The sequence below is a fragment of the Aethina tumida genome, chromosome 1, assembly GCF_024364675.1.
Source record: "Aethina tumida isolate Nest 87 chromosome 1, icAetTumi1.1, whole genome shotgun sequence".
Taxonomy (NCBI): domain Eukaryota; kingdom Metazoa; phylum Arthropoda; class Insecta; order Coleoptera; family Nitidulidae; genus Aethina; species Aethina tumida.
In genome coordinates, this window is record NC_065435.1 from 69,555,024 (window position 1) to 69,579,488 (window position 24,465).

Sequence of the window (24,465 nt, forward strand, 5' to 3'; positions counted from 1 at the left end):
TTTCTAGATGATAATCATGACCATATAGAACAGTAACCTCAGATGACATATATTAGATTAGATTATTAGTAGAAATATGTCATTTAGATTACTAGCATATTCTCCAGATCTCAATACCATCGAGTATGTAATGACATATGCTACAAAGATGACTTGAAAATTCAGAAATCGTTTACTTCTACTATAATTATGAAGTGAAATTGTTTAATATCATCTTCATTATACACCATCGCAATGTCTAGGGATAATTCAGTTTTTGGCTTAAAAATTTGGAGAATGTGGTCAAAGGTCAATTATTTGCTATGTATATAATACGACTATATTATCATTATTTTAGGAGGTTTATAACCGACCGTAAATTTTATACTTGTGTTCATTTCAATTAAAATGAAACAAATTATTATCTCTAGAAAAAGCCATTGTTTACCTTTAATTTTATTCGTGCAAGTCAGAATAGACATTTAACAAGAGAACAAATGATAAAGGCGGTGGGTCCTTTAAATGGCGGCATGAAACAAACTCAGGTTGCGGTGAAAATGGACACTATCCAAAGCGTGATTTCACTACTCTATGCATAATATAGAGAAGAAGGAGATGTGAGGGAAAGGTACCGGGGTCTCGCTCTTATTAGAACACCTGTGTACGACTGATTTCTGCAACTTATGCACGAAGACGCTCTACTATGACGGCACCAAAACTGTAAATAATGCTCCAGCAACTACATAATATTGCAGTTCCGGTTGATAGTGTGCGTCGTCGCCTGTATGAAAACAATCTACGTAGTAGTCGACCATTGAGAGTTCAACCGCTCTGATGTTCCACTTTTGTGGGTATAGGAGCAGTCTTTGTGGCAAAATGAAAATTAGACAATAAGTGCTTTTTAATGATGAATCCCGGATTGGAATTTATCTTGATTCTAGAAGAGAAGACTCTCTTCGTTATGGTCTGGAGAGGAATCAGTGTCGGAGGAAGAACTGATCTCTTTTTGCTGGAGAACTTTTTGACAGGTATGTCATACGTGGATCAGATACTGGCATTAATTGTCGTCAATATACAGCAAAGATTGGGCTCAACTTTGTTTACATGCATGATAATGCCAGACCTCACACTTCAAGGATTGCTATGGAATTTTTGGAAAACAACAATATCAATGTTTACCATGGCTAGCACAGTCCCCAGACCTGAACCCTATCAAGCTGTTGTGGGACATGTTTCAAAGAAGGGTTCTTTGTATGGAAAGTCAAAGAAACAACAGAAGAACTCTTTTTTTAGCGCTTCACGATGATTGAACTGAACCCCAACAGGACATCGATGATTTAATTCTAAGCATGCCCAGACGATGCAGAGAAGTTTTCACGAATCGAGGTGGTCATACAAATTATTAAACCATATCTTTGTTAAGCTTTACAATTTAGAAATGTTTCTTAGTTTTCATACATTTTCACACACTATTAAAATATTCGTTTTTTTAATAAACTTTTGTTTGCAGTTGTTTCAATAATTTACTATGTATTTTATGTATCCATATTCAAACTAAATTAAAAGTTTAAAATAAAATTACTGTATATATTTAAATTATTCCCACTCAGTAAAAAATGGTGAATGCATAATAAATGCTATGTCTAATACTACAAAATTAAACATTTTTGTAAGCAAAATTTTTCTTTTCAAATATTTTTTTTTAATGATTTTATTGACGTAATGTTAATATTAAAAATACTTTTACCAATACATTCGCGCGTGTGCTTTAAGGTTGGGGTATTGTTTCAATGGTAGGGAAGCTGAAGCGTGCTTCTAGCCAATAAGATAACTCCAAAAAACTACTTGATCATGTGTGTATCTGTGGATTTAGTTGTGGAAAGGTTTTTAATACTGCATCTCTTTTTTACTATGATATGGCGTCAACCAGTAATAATAAATAATGTAATAACAAATTTGGTACGATAAATTTGATTGGCTAACGGGAAGTACAGTAATGAATAAATTATTTTGCTGGCCATGTCTTTTATTTTTAAAGGAGAATGACGATATTTGATATCAAAGGGTTTTTTGTGGTTTGATAGATCTATCTTGCGGACTAAATTTACATGACAAAGCACTGATCATTAAAATATTGTTTTTGTTTTTCTATATATAATATGATTCATCAGACTCAAACCTCAAGAACTTCCACTGATGATAAATAAGAATTTGTTGTCAATTATTGGAGTATCTATCTTAAAATATGAAAATTAAAATTATTACTTGATTATAATTTTCTTACAATATCCTTGATATATATGTACATAATCATCATTTGAGGATAAAAAAGAATTATATTTTAACACTTTATATATATTAAGAATCTAATTTGATGAAAATTATTTTTTTAAATTAATAATTAAAATTATAAATTTTAATCAGTTAAAATCACATACTTTCCACACACATTTTTTAAATGTTGATAAAAGTTTAATTGATGCGATTTTATAACTTAACGAACATTCTTATTAATTTGAAGCACAATTTTTGATTAAATAGTTTTATGAATCGATAAGTCACGCATTGTTACGATGTTCCTCACCCAATTAATTTCACAATCCCATAAAACGTTATCTAGGGTCAAGACCATCCAATAACCCCCTTCAAGGGCCCTTCGCCCCATCGAGAGACCTTCACCCTCTTGAACTCCTTCATTGTGCAACAACATCAATCTTCCTCGTTCGCCAATCTGTCAGCAAATGAATCCTTCCGAACTCCCGTTGACCATGGAACGTCCAACATTCTTATTTAAATATTATCGAGCGCGTTGCCATGGCGCTCAAAACAATTACTACCGACAACGTTCTTCGGCGTGGAACTCGCAGAACTCCACGTCGCGTCGACAACTTCACGTCGAGTCCGGAACACGGAGCACGACCACGTGCAAGTTGGAAACATTAAACACATGTCATTTGGTTCGACGAGCGCGGTTCAACGTTGATCAACTGAAGCGACGGTGAAGATGACGCCGGAAACGCCGAGCAGTTCGGGCAGTGATTCGTCTCGGCCGCCCATCAGGACGGCGGAGGAGAGGCTCATGGTGGCCGTCAGGATACGGCCGCTCCGACAGGACGAACACCAGAGGGTTTTGTATGCTGTCAATAAAAAGGTAAATAATTCCTTATGAACGTGTCCACATGCGAAAAATGTGCATAGTAATTAGTTAAACTCGAAATTTGAATAGACAATTATGTCACTAAATATATAAAAATTTTAACTCACTACCGTATTTAGAAATGGAAAAATTCTATTATTTTGATATCACAATTTATAATAATGAACGTTCTGTTTTTTAATATATTTAATCACATTTTTTAAATCTTTTTTAGCATAATTATAGAAGAAAAATATATGTAATTATTTTAAAAAGTAAGTTCAAATATATAAATTTATCAACCTACAATTAGAGATAAAACTAATGATGTTAAATCTTGTTTTAACATGATTCGGGATATTATAATATTTTTTTTTTTAATTTTATAGAGGAAAAAAATATTTTTGACTAATTACAGGATTTAAAAAACTGTTTATAAAAATATTTTTTTTAAACTGAATTAAAATAATTGTTTTAAATGAGCTTATTTTTATAATTTTAGGATATTAACTTTTGTTTAATATGTTCACGAATGCAGTTTCCGTATATTTTATTAAAAGTATATACTTATATAGACTACTAAACTAAATTATTGTAATATTTATTGGTGACTCATTTAACACCTCCGTAATTTTTTTATTTATATGATTTTAATGATTAATACCTTAAATTTTAGGTAATAAAAACTATGCATGCCATCAAACCTGTTTTTATATCACCCAATATTTTAAAATTTTATAAGTAGGTTGATTAGTGTGTCTTTTTATGAAAAAAATATTTCGTCTTGAATGTTGCATTCTTCACAATAAACCATATTTAACAAAAATAGGTTTATTAAAAATATAAACAATATAAAACTGTATGCATGCTATAAAAATTGTTTTTTATATCACCCACCAGAAGTATATTTTATTATTAAATTATATAAATTGCGCAATGTATTTTTTATGGAAACTCATTTTGTTATGAATGTTCAAGATGAATGTGTGCCCAATGAAACTATAGAATAAAATGACTTGTACCAAGCGGGTTCCTTAATGGCGCCATCAAATTATATACTTAAAAAGATCTTTTCATAAACACCAAATTATTTATGAAGGTTAATATGCAGTTTTTGATATTCTTAGATAATTTCATATTCTATCCCGCCTTCTAATTAGTTTAATTGATGAGAAGATTTACAAATATAACTTTTAATTCGATCATGAACCATGTTAAACTCAAGAGAATGTTTAAAAAAATGCTTTGGCTTAAAAAGCTTATATTTCATTCAATATTTTACTAAAATATTTGCCAAAAACCAAACCATAATGTATGGAAATCTAAGTACATATAATGTAAATCTTTATCAATAGAGGTTATTTAGATTAACCATTTACAATAATAATGGGTAATTATGTGTATGTAACAATTTGCATATGCTGCACTGAACACGCGTTACTAAATCCATTATTTTTATTAACAGTGTTATTACAACGAATACTTATCTTTACATCATCACTTTACAATTTATTACAAACTAAGAATAAAACAAATACTTTTTCTTTAGTTCTTGTTTCATTTCCATTTTTATTTTTAAATAAATGAAAACTATACGTATTACGGTTAAGTTTTTCAGATATTCTAATTTAGAATAACATTTTAATGTGACTATATTAGTTAAAATTAATGATTTCATTATCCTACTCCAATTTCTCTGAATTATCTAATATTTATAGTTGGAAAATTTCCTCTTAAGCTAGGTGTCAAAATTATGCAGGTAATTTTCTATAATTTAATCGATTCAAACGGTTTTCTTTATCCTTTATGATTTTTTAAATTAGTTTCCGATTTTACAACCCACATGCCTACATTTGTATCATCCATAAAATTAACACAAATCCAGTCTCAAATGAGGGCTTGAATTGATAGCAAACTCAGATTCAAGCAAGCAAATATCGACAATAAAATTATTAATTTATGTTATGAGTAAACTTTCATATTTGGTAAAGCGGGTAACAAATGTGAGTATTTAATAGAATTAGATTTCAAGCCTGATAATTTTTTTATGTTCTCCTTTAATTACGGAGATTACGAGTTTGTTCAGTAATTGCGGGGTCCACAAACGTAATTGTTAGATTATTATCACAGCGTTGTAATTTACTATAATTTTTATGTTGGACACTCAGCCTTTCCTTTACTTTATGTGTTTTAACGAGCTGCATATTGTTCAAAGTCTTCGTGACTGTAATTCGCAAAAAGTCACATTATTCAATAAAATGTAGGTGCAGCAGTGGATTTTACTGTGCATGAAATTGGAAAATAAACTGGAAATTTTTTCCCATGAATTTAGTTTGTATGTTAATTTTTAGTTTACAGTTTTGTATAATTATAGTATCATTGATATTTATCAAATATCAATTTATCAGAAATAAATGCGTACCTATAAAGGAACACAATTGTGACATTCGATACCAAATCAGTAATTACAATCTACAATATCTATCATCCTCGCTACACATTGGTAAAGGAAACGAAAAAAGGGAAAGGTAAATTATATAATGATTGTATTTATTATACATGGAAAATAGCCATACACACGCGACATTAGACATCTATTTATTTTGTTCGTGTTTTAGTTAAGAAATGGAATATTCTCACTGTTTTGGCAGGTTATTAATTTCATGTGAATTCCAACGCAAACATTGGAATGAGATCTACTAATTACTTGTGATCAGGCGAAATTGTTCATTAAATGTTATGATCCCGAGTAATTTCTATGTGGGAAAATTAATTAATTTAACCAATTACTTTGGCTGAACTGTTTAATTGTTATATTATTATGTGCGAGAGGTATGGGTAAAATTGTTGTAATAATAGAAATTTTTCAATAAAATAAAAATAATATATCTACACACTTTTAAATAATTTGAAAATTACACGTTTTCACTTTTCTGTTGTCCAATGAATGCGATCTTGACTGAAACTCAATCGGGTTTTCATATTTTTTTGGAAAAATGCGGTTCCTTTGCAGGTCCAAAACAATCCAGCATGCATCAATCATTTTGTTACAGTTCTTAAACTGATATTAGCAGGTCCATTTCCACTAGATTGTCTTGGAGTCGATTATTTTTTTGCCATGCGAATTATGAGGTTTTTTTTTTGAAGTTTTCCACTAATTTTATATTTTTTGATAATTCTGGAAATAATTGTTTTATTTAAATGTTAACTTTTAGCAATTTTCACTTCATTCACCTCGAAACGCAGAATTATAATTTTTCTCAGAATTAATGATACAATGACCCAGTATTAAAATCAAGATTAAATTACATTTTATCTAACAAAGAATAACCGTTTTACTCGCAAAAAAAGAGAAATACTACTTAACAAAAAATTGCTATAATATTGTCCAATGAGTACCATTCTTTAGGAAATTAAAGAAACTATAAGTTGCTATAATTATGGACACTACTATATGTTACACACTAATTCGATAACCTAAAGACTATAATAAAATAACATTATTTGAATAATTTAAATTTTACTACCAGCTGTCCAAGTTTTACAAACATTTCTTTATTATTCCAATCCTGGAAAACTGGAAAATAATTATTATGCTAAATAATAAAAGTTTCGAGTAACGATTTCTAGACTACTGAATAAATAAGTGAAAAAATCAATTAGATATTTAATATTTCTCATTCTTTAATCATGACAAAAATTGAGATTCATATTGGTTTTTAATATACAGTTTTTAAACAGATATGCACTTCTAAATAATAAGTTGATTTCTTAAAATAAAATAACGAGATAAAAACTGTTAAATTTTGTAACAAACCTTACTCTACAAAAGTTGTTCAAAGTTTTCTCCATTAACCTGCAAGCAAACTTGGAACCGTCTTATCCAATTTCATCGCACTAGTTCCAACGTTCCTTCTTGCTGCTGTTCCCGGGGACGCAGTTTATAGGGAGCCGTTGTGCTCCGTTCACACAATTCACCGATATTTTGTACTTCCGTACGGTATACTTCGGTTGAAACAATAATAAACCAGATAAAAATGGTTTTGGTTACAATAATTGAAAATATTACGAAGTAAACACTATATAAAAAAGTACAAAAGTAAGGTTTGTTAAAAACTTTAACATTTTTTGTATCGTTTTCTGCTGGACTTTTATTAGAATTTTTTTAAGAAATCGACCTATTATTTAGAAGTGCATATCTGGTTAAAAAACTTCGGATAAATTGTGAAACAGGGTGTTTCACAACTTATAACCACATATGCATACGTAACAAGTTGATTTTTAAAAATAAAGGTCCAAGAGAAAAAACATATAAAATAATAAATTTTTTAACAAATCATTTACTTCGTAGTTCAAAATTGTTTCCATTGACTTGAACACAAGCTTGATCCTGATCCGGATGTTTTCGGTACGATATACGTCATTTTTTAATGTCCCTATTCTTTTCAATCTTGGGTTAAAAAGTTTATTATTTATTATTATCTCGTTTTCTGATGGACTTTTATTACTTTTTTTTTTCTTGTTATGTGACAGTGGTTAAAGTTTGTCGGAGAAGTTGGTGGGTGATACACCCTGTATAATATAATAAATATTTTGATAAAATAAACAGAAACTTTTTTCTTAACCGGATTCTAATTGCTCTAAGACAATAAAAACATACCATAAAATATTATATTTTTTATATATATGACATTTTATGTACTAATTCTTTGTCATTTTTTGATTCTGATCATGATAGTCAAAAATAATAAATTTGATTTTTCTGCTATATACATATTAATATGCAGTATTAAGTTCTACACAATATAATTTTTTAGTTCTGCATTTTATATTAACATTGTAGGTTAAAATATAACTTAAAAGACGGATCTAGTAAGTAAATGATATCTAATCAGTTATTTAACACAACTGAACTTGAACTTTATTAATACCTTCCAATTTAGGGTCTAAAAATATGTACCAAATTGATGTGTGATCATCGCTTAAAAAATTGAATAAGTCGAGGACTTCTATACAATTATATTTTTTTTATTATTTTATAATCTTAATCGTAATATTTAAATATACATTTAGATTTTGGTCAAATTAAAAGACATTACATATACATATTTAGCAAATAAATTACACATAATCAGTTATTTAATACAATCGAACTTGAACTTTTCAGATAGCAACGAACTTCAATTACTGGTCTAAAAATATGTACCAAATTGATAGTTGATCACCACACTTAAAAAAACTGAATAAGCTATACAATTTAACTAAAAACGAATGCTTTAAATTATAAAATCACCAGTATTAGTTAATGTGTGATTATGTGATTAATAAGAAATTCAATGCGCCACACACAATGTACAATATATTTTTAGATCAAATTAGTTTGAGTTTCGTGATCTAAAGCCTATTTACATAATATTTCCTATCTAGATTTTGCTTTTGCTTAATTTTTTCGCAACAAAATATAAATCGTTGCTGTATTATATTAATTATTCACCCCTGCTCACACATAAACCTGTAATTTGTAAAAGAGAACAAAAAATTATTATATACAGGCTGCGAAAAAGAAAATATTAAAGCGGATTCAAAAAACAATTTAACGTAAATGAACTTAATGTTTTTATCAGTTGCATAACACCTCCTGCAGTTTTGCCGATTTAAATACGATAAACATTGAACCTATATGTATAAAATAAAATCACCATTATACACTGCATACGCATTAAATACCTGAACTTAATCACACGTAACCTTAAAATATATTCGTTTATCAGATTGAATGTGAAGGTCATGGTTCGAAACAACCTATAATTACATTAATGCCAACAAGGAATTGCAAAAGCTTATTTTATATGATAAGGGCGAAAATAAATATCTGTAGCCGAGGAATTTTCTTGATTTAATGTTCGTAAATTACCACTCGAGTTTGTTTTTATTGTTTATAATAAACGGTTTGAAATTTACGAGTTTCATCATAATTTCAAAGCTTAACATTTCAAAGTTCTTTAAAATTTATCCAATAAAGAAGTATTATTAGGGGAATTGTTAAATTTTAAAACAACAGAAAAAGAAATAATAAAACGGTGAGGCTAAATCAAGATTTTGTCTGTATTTCAACAATGGTCTGTCATAATGTTTCTTATAACCAGATAATCTTCATCATCCTTCAAGAAACAGTTGGACTTCTACTAACTAACTTGAATAAAATTGGTGGGCAATAGTGTAAGTAACTCGTTAATTTTTGCAAATAATTCTTAATTTCGTTCTTAATAATTTTTCTTTTTGAAACATCTTCGAAAAAATATTAAAAGAAACAATGAAATAATCTCATAAAATCAGTTAATTTTATATCATATAAGGTATAAAAATATCTTTTTGATAAATTGGTAAATTAGAAAGAAAAATCATTCTGCATTAGTATTCTTAGAAATCTAAAAATGCGTTCTACGATCTTTCAGTGCCATTTTTGTTAGTAATATTTTTTCTACAACTATTTTATTATTAATTTCTGAAATATGACCAAAAATCTCGATTATTTGGTGACTCGGTTCATTTTTAATTATTTTGTTAAAAAGACTGTGACAAAATTAAAAACATCTTTTTACTTAATTGTCAAAAATATCCGAGAAATGACTTAACGCTTAAAATGAAAATAATTGTTATTGTTAATAAGTTCAGATTCTACTGATACACTGTTTTCGCTAGTGTTACCCCTCAGTTAGATACTAATTTGTTTTAACAGCAATTTAGTTATGTAATTTTATTAGAATAATTTGTTTTTTCTGTCACAGAGTTATAGATGAACACTTTTTTATAAAACTTCCCAATTTTTATTATATTTCATATAACTTATATTATCATTTCTTGCTTCAACAAATATTCTTTGAGCCTATTCTTTTTTTAATGGTTCTATATTCGATTGGTGCAAAATTTTGAATAAATAAACTCTAGTTTAATAATAATTATATTATGTATTATTAATAAATCACTAAATGTCATATAACTGTAATTATTTTTTAAAATAAAAATAATAATTGACTACTCCTAATTTATTCAGTTTAGTTTCTAAACGTCCAATCATATTTCCCTGAAACCGTAACTGATGTGAGTCATATGCATTAGCTGATAATAAACAAATATAAATCGCGTGCATTTACACAATTAAATAAATTGTATCAGTTTTAAAATTGATTTGTGAAACATTTAGTTTGAAATATGGTGAATGCGCGTATTATTATTAATTTCGATAATTCTTTCAGAGTATCGTACTGGAGGATCCAGATAAATTCGACGTTCTCAGACAGAAGAAAGGCGTCGATAAGCAGTACTGTTTCGACGTGGTTTTCGGCGAAGAATCCAATTCGCAAGAAGTTTACGACGTCACAACCAGTGGTCTGGTCAAAGACGTATTAAACGGGTAAGTTTGTCTCACGTGTTAATTTAACACTTAATGTACCTTTTTAAATGCATCACGTGCGCTTTAATATTACAATCAACACGTCAGGAAAAATGCAAAAGGTTAACCGGGTTAGATATTCAAATTGCAATCGTTTGGGGCGTTGCATAATTTATCAATTGGGTAATTTCAAACGAGGTGCAATTTATGTGGATATTATCTAAATTTATTTTGTGGGCTATTTTTCAAATCGATAATCGATTATAATTTCGGATCGTTTTAGTTCGGTGTCGCACTAATATAAATTTTATGGAATCATCGATTTGTTTTCTTTTTTTTGTTGTTGTTTTAAGCAAACATGAATATGGGAATTATTAAAGTGACACCTAAATTATATTTTCCACGCAAAAGGCGTAACTACTAATGTTTATTGCTGCTTTGCTTTGTATACTAATATAATATTATTAAAATATCTACGTTTTTAATATTTGTCATAGCATTGATAAATATATTTATAAAATTAATACGTTTGGATATTTTTTTAATATAAATATGAGAGGCTGTATTTTTTTTTCAGGAGAAAAAAAAATATTTAAATTTTACTTATTATTATATTATTTTCATGTGTCTACATGATCTCACACATGGTGTACACATATAGTATGGCCTGCTTAAGGTGGAAAGACATGTATAATTTTTTTATTCAATATCAGATTTTAATAAAATATAGACCAAATACTTTGTAGATGTATTTTAAAATATTTTTATAGTACAATAATGAAAAAAAGTTAATTTGGGCATTTTTATCATCATATCGTAAACATACAAAATTAAATTTTGTAATGAATATATTCCTTCTGATCAAGTGAAACAGAACCCCAGACAACTATCTAATGAATTAGTTCCGACAATTAATTTAATTATTAATATCAAAATAAGTTAATTTCAGAAATTAGAAATTTTTTATCCATAATTTAGTTGATTTAACTGGTCATACTCTCTGATCAGATCACTAGTAAAATGTGATTTTATATTTATAATTTATTTAAATTTTATATGCATTCATTTTGAATGATTGCTAAATTCAGTGAAGAATCTGAAGTCCATTTAAAAAAATATATAAAAATATAAAAAAAATAAATCGACTACTTATGCAACAGTGAGTATGTGGTTAAAATTTGTTGGATAAGTTGCGAAACACCCTATATAGAAGGTTAATAAGAACGATGTGCTAAAATTGGATTCGGCGGTTCAAACTTTGCATTCAAATCAATGGGAACAATTTCGAACAGCTTTTGTAGATGGATTGAATTATTTTTTATCTCGTTTCCTATTGCTCTATTACAATTTTTAATGGACTTCTTAACAGTGACAGTGAGTATGTGGTTAAAATTTTTCGGAGTTGTGAAAAACCTTGTATGTGCAATATTTCACAATAAGAAGATATTCTCAACGTTATTACATAGGTATACAATTTCTTTTTAATACCCTTTGGTCTACACAGTACGCGTAACTATAGAAAACCTTTATTTAATATAAAAAACAATTTTTAATTTTTAACTTTGGATATAAATGAATATTAAAATTATTAAGTAAATATTTAATATTAATTATTTCTTCTAAAGAGAATAATTGTTTGATTAATAAATAACATTAAAATTTTATTTACTATATTTGAAAAGAAACCTTTTCAATTTTATTTGACTTTGATTATCCGTTATACATTTACCATTTAAATTGACGATGTTAAAATAATTGAAAAATCGCATGTAATCATTTAAATTACCATAAATTTTATGGTATTAGTAACTAGTGTTTTGTAGAAATTCCAGCAAACCATATTTAATTAGAAAGCACATGCTGTTATCATTTGTTTGTATTAAAAACCCATTTCCGTGAAATTATATTGGATATATAATTAAACAAAATGGAACCTGGCAGTGAACTTGAAATGAAATCAATAAATTATTAGCAACAAAGTGGTTTTTTGTGTTGACGTTGTAATTTGTGTTTCCCAGTGTAATCGAAAAAGTTGACGTACTGTGTAAATTAATAGTTTTTCCTATTTAGCAGTCCTCTAAACAACCATTTTGTAAATATTTATTCAAATACAATTGTCAACAATGTGAATTATAAAATAAACAGTTAACAAAATTAATTTATGTTGTCAATATTAATAAAAACAATTTATTTATTATTTTAAAAAAATTTAGTATAAATAATATAAGTAGTATACGATGATAACAAGAAGAAAATATTGCTTATATATATTTTATATATGAAAATATTCATAAAAATTTGAGTGTATTTTGAAAGGAAAACATATTTAATAGCTGAGTTTTAATATACTATATTTACTTTTTTCTTTTCTATTGATATATTTACTGATATATTTTAAATATAAAACTTTATTTTTACTGAAATAGATAATTATCAAAATTCTTGACTTAATTGGATAAATTTAAAATATTGGAATTCCAATGTGAATATCTTCTAAATGGTTAGAGTAATCGATTAATCACAGAAGACCTTTTATGTAGAGCATAATTTCCTGCGATATCTTTTAAAGGGTAGGAGTTATGGAAAAATTGTAGAATATCTTTTTTGTAGAACCATCAATTTCTTACAAGAAATGTCAATAGAAATTATCTGTACGATGAAGAAAAACTGAGGTGAGAAGGATTTTCCTATTAAAATTAAGAGCTCATTTTTGAAGAGCATATTTTAAAGGTGCCTAGGAATTAATTTTTCATTGTCGGAAGTTAAAAAATAGTTGATTTCTTTGGCTCACCCTAATGTGTATGTATATACACACTATCGCAATGTCTAGGGATAATTTAAATAAATAATAATGATAATAATAATAAATTTATTTTATACTTCAGTTTTTAATTTAGTTTGTATATGAATACACTAAATTGAATAGTAGATCATTGAAACAAATGAAAAAGCAACTAACAAAAGTTTATTTAAAAAAGAAAACGAATATTTTAAAAATATGTGAAACCAATAACCATTTCTAGATTGTAAGACTTAACAAAACTGTTGTTTAATAATTTGTATGACCTTTTAATATTTAATACATTGTTACAGATACAATGCTACTGTTTTTGCGTATGGTCCAACGGGAGCTGGGAAAACTCACACCATGGTCGGTGATCGAGATCAACCTGGTATAATGATTAGAGCACTAAACGACCTTTTCGAGGCCGTCAAAGGAAAAGAAGATGAATACACAGTAAGTGTTCGGTCTTTTATTACTGATATCTACTTTAATTATCAAATGAAGGAGCTATAAAAATAGAATTCTATACGTTTGAAGTAATTGCCCAATTGTGAACAGGAATTGTCGTGCTGGAATAATAAGGAACACGATGTTTTGTATTAGTTGTTAAGATAATTACATCTTATAATAATTAAAGTTATATTTAGAAAAAGGTAGACACTTCCGTGGTGGACTTGCGGGGTGCGAGATTGGAGATATGATGTCAAGGTCCAGTCTTGATTTATTATTAGAGGGTTGTGCGTATGTGAGGCCAAAACAAAACGTAACGAATGCGTTTTCGGTTCAATTATTTATTCATTTATTCGCCATTATTTCAAAGAATTCCGAATGTTATAAGGTTGAATGAATGCGACTGAAAAGAACACTGTTATGAAGAAAAAAATCTTATTATATTCTTTTTAATATTTCTATTAAAAACTCTTTTTAGTGTCAAATTTTTAAATTTTATATATAAAAAAATGTAAAACAATAATTGTATAGTTAAGATTCATAAAACAATTTTTAAAACATTTGTTTATTAATTGAAAATTTATATTGCCGTCTATAAAACGAAGAGGTTGTAACTGATAATTTAAGTTATTTTATTTGTTTTTTTAAAAATTAATATTTTTGTATAAAAATACTATATTTTTCATCCACCGTCGTTATATCTTAGCGAAAGATAAATTAATATATCAAAAATTTATAATAATATACTTTTTGTAAGCAACAACTTTTTCTGACTTTTTATAGGTAAATTCAGTTTTTCTCTGCACAACAGAAAGAATATTTTCAAAAAAAAAAAAAAAAAAAAAATCGAGAATAATTGTAATAAGGGAAGTTATAAATTTGTTACAAATTATAAAAATGTAAAAAAAATCCTTGACATCATTTTTGTATAGTATTCACAGAAACTGTAAATTAAAATTATGAAATGACGAAGATTGGTATAGTATGACACCTTTAAGCTAGGACAACTTTTTTATTTATAACTATAGTTTAATGAATTATATATACTCCAAATACCAACTATAAAAAACTCTTACATACCACAAAAATATTTTTATAGCGAGAAAATGAGAAAAAATGGGTTCTCTATTGAATATACTATAAATAACATCCTTAAAATTAAAACACACTAAAATTCATAAAGCATTCTGTGCTAAAATTTAAAATAAGATTTTCTTTTAAAATTGTATCCTGATCAACAAACAAACTAAATGTGAAGAATATATGAGAATAGACGACTTATTAGTTTTGACAATCAATTTAGTAATGCTAAAAACATGTTTAATATAGTTCTTTTAATAAAAAATATATTATTAAATTAAATTTAATTTTGATTTCTACTTTTAACTTTTACAAGATTACTTTAACTTTTTTCTTATTTTTAAAAATAATTCACAATTACAAGTGATTAATTCTCTTTAATTTATGTATTGTTGTAAAATTAAAATGTTTATTACTTTCATTTACCAGTCTCTTTATATAATCAGTTTTACTGTACTCTACCACTCATAAATTAATTTCTACCACTTTAAATAAATATCATAATTTAATAATACATAATATAATCTTCCTTTGACGATGAATTTATAATAAATTTTAAGAGATCATATACAAACTTCTTATGGTCAATACGTAAATATAAACTGTTTCAAGCCTCATTTGAATATGCCTGTCTGACTATTTATATCGTGAAGTATGCAAAAGGATTTTATATCTGCAGCAATAAAATTCTAGTCTACTTTGACATTTATATAGGTGGTAAAAACATTTTATAATTCTCTACAACTATAAAATATAAAACTTCTCTGTTCAAAAAAGTGTGAAATTTGTTAAATAATTATGTATAGTGTTTAAGCTCATTGACAGTAAAAAATCACGTTTCATTAAATTTGATCGTTTTATTTTATATAACAATAATAAATAATATCTGTAAAATAACAACTGTGACTCTAATGGACAGCGTATTATATTAGATTAATTTAATAAAAGCATAACAGTGATATAAGATATCGAATAATAAATATGTGATCGTATGGTAAAGGCCTTGTCCTTCCCAATTCTATTTTGAGACTCAAATCCAGGAACTTCGGTATATTAAAACTTCTTATCAATAAAAAATTTAGTGCTTTTGTCCAAGGCATATCGTTTAGCACAAATAAAAAATTAAAATGACTTCAATAAAAAGTCTGATTGTGTTTGAATGTTATAAAACCCTTTTTATGCAGTGAAATATTTAAGTACATCGATCGATTATAAATGGATTTACATCCGTTTTGTTCTTACCGCGCCATATATTGATAATTATAAAACGATTAAAAAAAAATAAATCGTAGACAAAGATTAGTTTTCGGTTAAACTTAACACACGAAAGTTAAAAATATCCGAGAATCTTCCAATTAAATTGTCTCGGTTGAAACTAAATGTAAGGTGTTTGTGGAAGTTTAGTAATATTTCCTTCGTTGAAAAATTCATTTATAAATTTATTCGCGTTTTGCGTGCACCACAATGGAAAAATTAGGTTACTTCAATAAGGTCTTATCCACAAAATCCATTTCGTCTACAGCAATTGCTTCTATTGAACCTTATGCATGACGATAACAAATCAGCAACATGTTGTTCAGTCGACCAAAGAAAAAAATCTACATAAATTGCATGAATGGGGGAGTAACAGTGGTAATTTATTCGTTGCACTGTGTAGGTGTGTTGTATCAACAAATGGCCCTTATCCAATAAATAATTATTGAACTTTGTTTACTGACGACTTTACGTTTGACGTTATTTATTTTTGTAATAAATTTAAATTCAATTTCGAACGCACAGTAAAGCGGATAAAGTTAATGTCTCTCAATATCAACAAATATTTTACCATTAATTATTCATCAAAAATCCACCTATTGTGTTTTAAATGGAGTAGTTCCGTGCAACAACTGTATTGAAAATTGATAGTGGATAGAAGTTTATTGTTTGTTCAATGATTAATGATAGTAGTAATATTAATGGATTATTAATTGACTTAATTCGAAAAATGGCCAAAAAATAAGTGTCTATTTTAAGTCATTGTTACGGCGCGTCGTGTAAATGAATCGAGTCACTTTAAATTAATGGAGATTAACGTCTTACAAAGTGGCGTGAAATGGTAAATATCGAAGGGTTATTTATTACATATTTTTTTATTATATATTAATTTACATCAATTATTATAATAACAATTTATATTTATAATAAAAATAAAAATACAATGTTATAGTTTTTCAATTACAATGCCATAAATACTCAGTCAGTTCATCCTAATGACCTTAATATTAATAAAAAGGTAATTAAACATTAAGTTGAATAATATTAAACATGAATATTTATATAAAATGTATACATTAGGGTGGGCCAAATAAATCGCCTATTTTTTTTAACTTCCGACACTGAAAAATTGGTTCCCGACACCTTTTAAAAATTCTTTCCAAAGAGCTCTTAATTTTAATAAAAAGGTCCTCCTCATCTCAGTTTTCCATTTCTTCTTCAGTCCCATAAAACAAAATCCATATCTCGCCATTATTTGATCGTACAGAAAATTTTTTCATAACTCTTACCGTTTACAAGATATCGGTCAAAATTTGAAGAATTTAACAAAAATTTCTTTTTTACATTTAAACTTTATAACTCGTAGATATATAAATATTATAAAATGCCCAATATATATTTTTGTATGACATTAATCACTCTACAAAAAAGGTCTCTTGTCGTTAATCGATTACTCTAACCATTTAGAAAATATTCGCATTCGAATCCCAATGCATAGTGATTTTAAAAATTTTTTGAATTTATCCATTTAAGTCATGAATTTTGAAATTATTCATAAAAATTTGGGTTTATTTTGATAGAATAACAAACAGTCTTATCTTTTGTTTCGGAATATATTTTTCACAGTTTACTATTGTCGTTTAATATTTTCCAGCGGGTTTATTTAAAATGGAACTCTTTTTTCCACAAAATTTATAATTAAATATTTTTGGTCTGGGGAATTTGAGAATTTAGTTTTAAATGTTGGTAGTTCGCTTGTTCATAACTTGTCCCATTACATTTCCCATTATGTCTCTATCTACGAAACAGTCCTTTTTACTAATAATTTTTTATAATAATCCAATACCCTGCCCAGGAAAGGAACCCGAAACCAAAACTTTTCCTTCACCGTGTTTTAAATTTTTTGTAGTATATCTGGGATCCAAACTTTTATTAGGAGGATACTAAATGTATTTTTTACCATCTGACCTTGTTCTATTGAATATACATTTCTCACTTCAAAGAATCCTTCGCGGAAATTTTGGAAGATAATTTTTGAGTACATTTTTAGACTTATTCGAATATTAATTTTTAATACCAATTGTTTCTTTACTGAAATATATCCTAGCAAGTTTTGTTCACTCAATCGACGACTGATTATTCTGTTAGACACACTGATATTCTATGACCCAACTATTTTATTTTTATTTACTTAGAGGGCAAGAAAAGATATCGTTTACTGCTTTTTCCAATTTGTCTGTCAATAAAAGGAGTTGTTTTTTTGTTAGGACATTTTCTATATATTTCCAATTGTGTGTATTGTTTATCTTAAGTATTAACAATGTCAGCAATATTTAGACCTTAATGTTTCATGTTAATTATTATTTCCCTCTTCTCTGGAATGCAATGATTCTTTCTTCTCTCTGAGAATGAATTTATTCAATAATATAATATAAATTCTACTAATTCTCACTATTAAGAATACTGTTTAATAGTGCCACAAAACTAAATATATTTGAATAGCGTATCTTTTAGCCAATTAAATTAGACTAATATATACATTTCAAGTTATATTTCCGAAGTCTATAAGATGTGTAACAAAAAAGCAAAAATAGATATAGAAATATATTATATTTACTTACTAGAAAAATTTTAAATAAAATCCTTTTATGAAAAATCGTTAAAAATGTACTGTACATGTTATGGCAGTTCCAAAAGTACTTTTGTACTTTAACTGTACCTAACCTAACAGGGAAGCGATGTCCAATAGGTTCGATATATTGTGAGAAATGTGGAGCTCTTCAGAAGAACCATCAACCGCAAATTCCTCCTTATTGTAGACAATTGTTGAACTATTTTTTCATGTTTAGAAGTTAATTGATTTTTGTCACTACAATAACGGATGTATGCATTTTCTTATTTGCCAAAAGTATCGTTTTTTTTTTTAATTTCATTACTCAAACGCCACAATAAGTTTACCTAATACCCACTATAAATAGTTTTCCACTTTCTTCAATAAAAATTATTCCATGTGCAATCCAAAAGACTGACACCATTACCTTTCTAACAGATGGAACTGAATATTTTACTCTAATAAACGAAAAAGCAGACATCCCATAGTAAAATTCAAATGAAACTATTCATTCACATATCAACGACTCAAATTTTTCTCTATTTAAAATATTCACCGAGAAAGTCTACTACTCAAAGATTGAAAAACAAGTTAATACTTTTCAACAAAGTAATTCAAGCATTTTGTTATTATATGAATATAATATTTTATATTGCTCCAAATCAAAATGCAGTATTTTTGTAATTTTAAATTTTGGTAGTCCTATATCTTTATTAATAATAATTTTAAGAAATACATATTTAATAGTACAAACTCTCCTAAAATTTAATGTCATTATTGTTAAATAGAGCCAGCATATTATTTATAAAGTTACTGATTATTTTAATAATTAAAGAAAATTAACAGTGTCATGAAAAATTGCATAAGCAAATTTGTTCTTTATTTAATAATTTTTCTACAAAGAGCAGGAAATAAATGGAAAATTTTAGAAAAAAAATAATCAAATAACAACTGTATTTGATTTTTTGGAAGATAGGAAGATAAATAATACAATAAAAAAATTCAATTTCGGCAATTTTCCAGTTACTAAAAATTTACTATAATATAACCGGACTAAATATTTTAAATAAACATACTATGTTATTATAACTTATTTTATTATAAATTGTATCAGTATATACTCCATAAAATTTAACAAACAAAATAACATTGTGAAGATAAATTTGCTTGATATATATATATATATATATATATATATATATATATATGGATACTGATTATTCTATTAATTAACACCTAATCAAATAGGTTAATTTAAGAAAATTATAAGTGACAATGAAAAATACATTTTAAAATTTACTGTTTGATTAATATTTTATTTACAATATTAATTTTAATCGAACATATTGGAAAACAATATTAATCAACAGTTTTTTGTCTGCAATATCTATTATCACTACCCAACAACTCCTGAAAGCTTCATTTCATAAGACACCAACAGAAATCCTCCACCATTGTTGGATCCCATCTGTCTTGGTATCGTTGCTTCATTGTTAGCATGTCGTGGTAAAACTTTTCCTTCTTCGTCGTTAACCACATCCAAATTTTCGAGGAAAAATTGAGGGTCATACGTTCTCAAGTAATTCTTCTACAAGTTTTTCGTAGTTTTGTACTTTTTTGTTGTGTTTCCCTCTTTATCCAACAATTTTTTTTTTTGGATAAACGAGAGGTATATTCTTCACGTTAACTTGGCCTGAAATAAGTTGATCTCTTTGAGGTCACACATTTATTTTGTAATGGCTTTGTGTTGCTCTATTGTTCCAAAGAGACAGAAAAGAGCAATATTTAGTGAATACACCCCGAAGCCCTGAATTACATTATTTTTGCTAAAAAAAGCATAGATCAAAAATCGAAATTTTTACCGTGATTTTCGGTTTAAGCAACCGAAAATTAATAAAAAACAGCCCCTTACAGCACACTCACAAAATGGCTGTAGAAGTTAAATTAGGAAATATAATTGATGTAAAAGTAAACATTACAATAATAAAGTATATTCAATGACTTAATATAAATTGTCCACTAAAGCGCCTCTTTGTTTTGGTAAATATTTTAAGCTTCTAGTATTTGCTATTCTGCAATATGTCGTGTGCGTGATCGAGTAAACGGAACTATCACGAAGACGTTTCACATTTCTGACTTGAATTAGGTCAGGAAAGATTTACAATATAAATAAAATGACGGGGAAAACGACTTTAAACGTTACGAGATGGTAAAAATATAAATTGGCAAGTTGTTCAAAGGAACAAAAGGTCAGAACATTCGAAACATTTAACGAGTACAACAATTGTATACATACTTAATGAATATTTTGATTTTAAGGTTACAATGTCTTATATGGAATTGTACAATGAACAAATACGTGATCTCTTAAACCCTTCATCAGGATATTTGGAATTGAGGGAGGATCAGCGCGGACGTAACATACAAGTGGCAGGATTGTCGGAAATATCGACCACATCCACAGAAGAGGTAATTTTCCAATACACAAATTTTATCTTGATATGAAATGTTACAATGCAAGCGTTCTAATAATGGTGTACTAATGTGAATTCAATTATTAGTTTTTTTTGGCCCCTATTGATTTTAGATTAACTTTTTTAATTAACGACACATCGCCGGTTTGTGTAAACACACGTTGAACGCCTAATACATTTTACCTGTCATGTTGTTATTGAGGGAAACGTTGTTGCTCTAAATGTTTTATAATATTAAATAGACATAAATACTAAATAATATTTACATTGAGGTAAAATGAAAATATTCCATTTGTACAACGTGCGGGAATTTAACATTTTCTGTAAATAAAATTACAAAAGGTGATTACTTGAGTAAATTACAGAGAAAGCACATATTAAAACAGTAGTTTGTGAATGTAAACGTGGAATTAGTTCCACTGCAAGCAAAATCAACTATGGAAATCAGAACGTTTGCATATAAACTGAATACGATATTAGTATCTAAAAATATAAACAACAGTTCAAATCTTCAAAGTCGTTTAAATAACCTCATTTTAATCAATAAACTGCGAAAATCTCTAGGTGATGCAGCTACTCCAAAAGGGCAACAAGTCTCGAACAGTAGAACCAACAGCGATGAACAAAACATCCTCGCGCAGTCACGCTTTACTCAGCGTCTCAGTAAAACACTCAGTTCCGATTGATAAAAAGGACCACCTTCGAATGCGTGTTAAACATGGAAAACTCTTCATGATTGATCTAGCAGGATCTGAAAGGGCGAACAAGACGAAGAATCGCGGCAAAAGACTCCAGGAGGGTGCCCATATCAATCGGTCTTTACTCGCTTTGGGCAATTGCATCAACGCTCTAAGTGGAGGAGCCAGATATGTGAACTACAGAGATTCAAAATTGACTCGTTTGTTGAAAGATGCGTTGAGTGGAAACTGCAGAACAGTCATGATTGCCCACGTTTCTCCTAGCGTTACTCAAAGAGATGAGAGTAGGAACACTTTGACTTACGCGGATAGAGCTAACAATATTACCAATAAAGTGGAAAGGAACGTGTTGGACGTTTCGTATCACGTCACACAGTACCAAACGGTGATAAATGAGCTTAGAGATGAAATATCAAGGTTGCAAGGGAAGATGAAAGAGGATAGACCTCGATCTGCTGACATTAATAAGATGAATGCCGAGGAAAGAAGTAACGAGGTGAAGAACTTAAGGGAGCAGATTGTTGACACCTTCAAGAATCAAATGAAATTAAGACGAAAGTTAATGGAAATTGATTCACACTTGTTGGGACTTGGAATGGAGGCGGAAAGGCAACATCTGATTATATCACACTGGGAGTCCAGAAACAACAAACTCTACAAAAATAGTATTAATGAATCCAGGGCCAGAACTCAACAGAGTCTAAGGCAAGACAAAAATATCATTCATTTGAATTTTGTCAAAAATGTGTTTTTAGGAGGAGGAAACTTGCAACAGCAGATGGTTTTAGGTCAGCTGGAAACGTTGAAGATGAAGTCCAAGATACATCCGATGGAGATGACCAAGAGGGAGAAGTGGCAGTTCAAACAGCTTGGGGTGAATTGGCTGATATTGAAAGAGAACAAGAACGATGGTCGGAATTGAGAACTCACATAGAACAGAAGCTTGAAACATGTAGGCAACGTGGTGTTGCTTTAGAAGATGTAAATATTTGAACCTGGTGATATATATGTATTAACTTGTTGTGATTTTAGAAATTGCCGTCTCTTCTCTCATCAGATGATGAAAGGGAGATTTTGGCATTGATGTGTCGAGTACATGAGTTGGAGGCAGATAAAATGGCGTTGCAGTCTGAAAGGTTGGTAAGACAACATGAACTCAGACGAAGAGATCTTGTTATCTTAAGATATGATCGCCAACGACAACTTTGTGAAGATATTATTACTAGACAACGACATCTTATAGAAGGTTCATTAGTTAAAAACTGTATTTTAGGTGCAATAAATAAAATATATGTATTTTACAGAAAGCAAAATTAATTTGCCATCTGATCTACAAGAGTTGTACCAAATCTATCAGCAGGAAATCCATGCAGCAACTTATACAGACTTCAATCCGCCACCAACAGCATTCTCTCCAGATAAATTACCACCAATAAGCAAAATGTAGCTAACTAAACTAATAAACTCTTAAATCTCTTAAACGCTTTCATGATTTTAGTTACAGCGATCCAATATTCCGAAGGGCAACCACCACAGAGCACAGCGGAAGTGAAGCTAGTGGCAATTCGCCACCTTCATCGGCGGAATCAGGTGAAGAAGCATTACCAAACGTGAACGACTCGAGTGTGGATCGTGTCATGGGGCAGATGGTGTCCAGACCCGGACAAGGTATGAAATTACCCCCATTACCACCTAGTCCACCCGTCAGGTTGTCCCGGACCGGACCCAATTCCTCCAAGTGAGTTGGACTCTAGAGGAAGTTTCAGATTCTAATTTTTCTGCTCCCTTATTTCAATGCTATAAATTTATAATAGTATCTATAGAAATAGCATGATGCAGATTTTTGCATGAATATTTTGATAGACTTTTTACAATGTACGTTTCTCAGAAACATCTTTCTAAATCTAAAATTCGTTCTATATTTAATAGTAGCATTTCGTTTATCTTCACCCCTTTTCTTCTTATATTTTTGTTTCTATTGCATGATGCTTTTCTTCGCATGAATACTTTCCATTTTCCAAAAAATGGAATCCAATAAGAAGTTTAGACTTTCTCCCATTTTTAATTAATTTATTAATTAATACATGGATTACTTTATGTTTTTTAGCCCCAATGTGAAACGAGCCACAAGTGAAGATAGAATTAGTGAATCTAGATAAAATAGCACAAAAATATTTACAACACACGTATCTTCTTGTAAGGAAATTAAGGAAGAATGTCGCCGATTGTATCAATTGCCGATGCTTTTTATTTTTCAATGGTGTATGTAGAATTGAATAAAATTCTTAACAAAAATAATCTTCATTTTATTTATTATCACTTAAAACGGTATTTAATTAGTTTTTTGAGAACTCAGTGACTCAAAATTAACATAAATATTAAATACTAGTTAATGGCTTAAGTAATTACATTTCTTTTCCTGAGTATACAGAGGAATTTTAAAATAACTTAATTATTTAGATTATTAGACTGTTTGATATCAAAATATAATTTAAAATACATTTAAAAAGTCTTCTTTTAATGAAAGTTTCAGTAAAAGAATATGTAATGCACTTTAATTATTAGCCATAAAACTGTCATCATGGAAAAATAGAACGTCAGACCA

The 24,465-nt window shown here is 28.4% G+C and overlaps 1 protein-coding gene across 3 annotated transcripts; it reads left to right on the forward strand.

Annotated features, from left to right (window-relative positions):
• The first annotated feature begins 2,888 nt into the window (after positions 1–2,888).
• Positions 2,889–24,150, forward strand: LOC109608818 (kinesin-like protein KIF19). 3 transcript variants are annotated; one of them, XM_049961945.1, is made up of 10 exons: positions 2,889–3,130; positions 10,372–10,529; positions 13,602–13,746; positions 21,008–21,157; positions 21,727–22,565; positions 22,616–22,841; positions 22,893–23,106; positions 23,165–23,303; positions 23,359–23,598; positions 23,968–24,150. In XM_049961945.1, exons 1-10 carry the CDS (start codon positions 2,984–2,986, stop codon positions 24,017–24,019), a joined length of 2,310 nt encoding a protein of 769 aa, XP_049817902.1. In that variant the 5' UTR covers positions 2,889–2,983; the 3' UTR covers positions 24,020–24,150. The 3 variants fall into 3 exon arrangements, with proteins under 3 accessions (XP_049817902.1, XP_049817904.1, XP_049817903.1); XM_049961947.1 differs by having other exon boundaries at positions 23,359–23,528; XM_049961946.1 differs by having other exon boundaries at positions 23,365–23,598.
• The last annotated feature ends 315 nt before the right edge of the window (positions 24,151–24,465 follow it).

Coding starts and splice junctions, on each gene's coding strand:
- LOC109608818 (XM_049961945.1), top strand. CDS start 2,984: ATGACGCCGGAAACGCCGAGCAGTTCGGGCAGTGATTCGTCTCGGCCG. Junction 13,747..21,007: donor GAAAAGAAGATGAATACACA/GTAAGTGTTCGG, acceptor TTTGATTTTAAG/GTTACAATGTCTTATATGGA. Junction 22,842..22,892: donor GTGGTGTTGCTTTAGAAGAT/GTAAATATTTGA, acceptor TTGTGATTTTAG/AAATTGCCGTCTCTTCTCTC.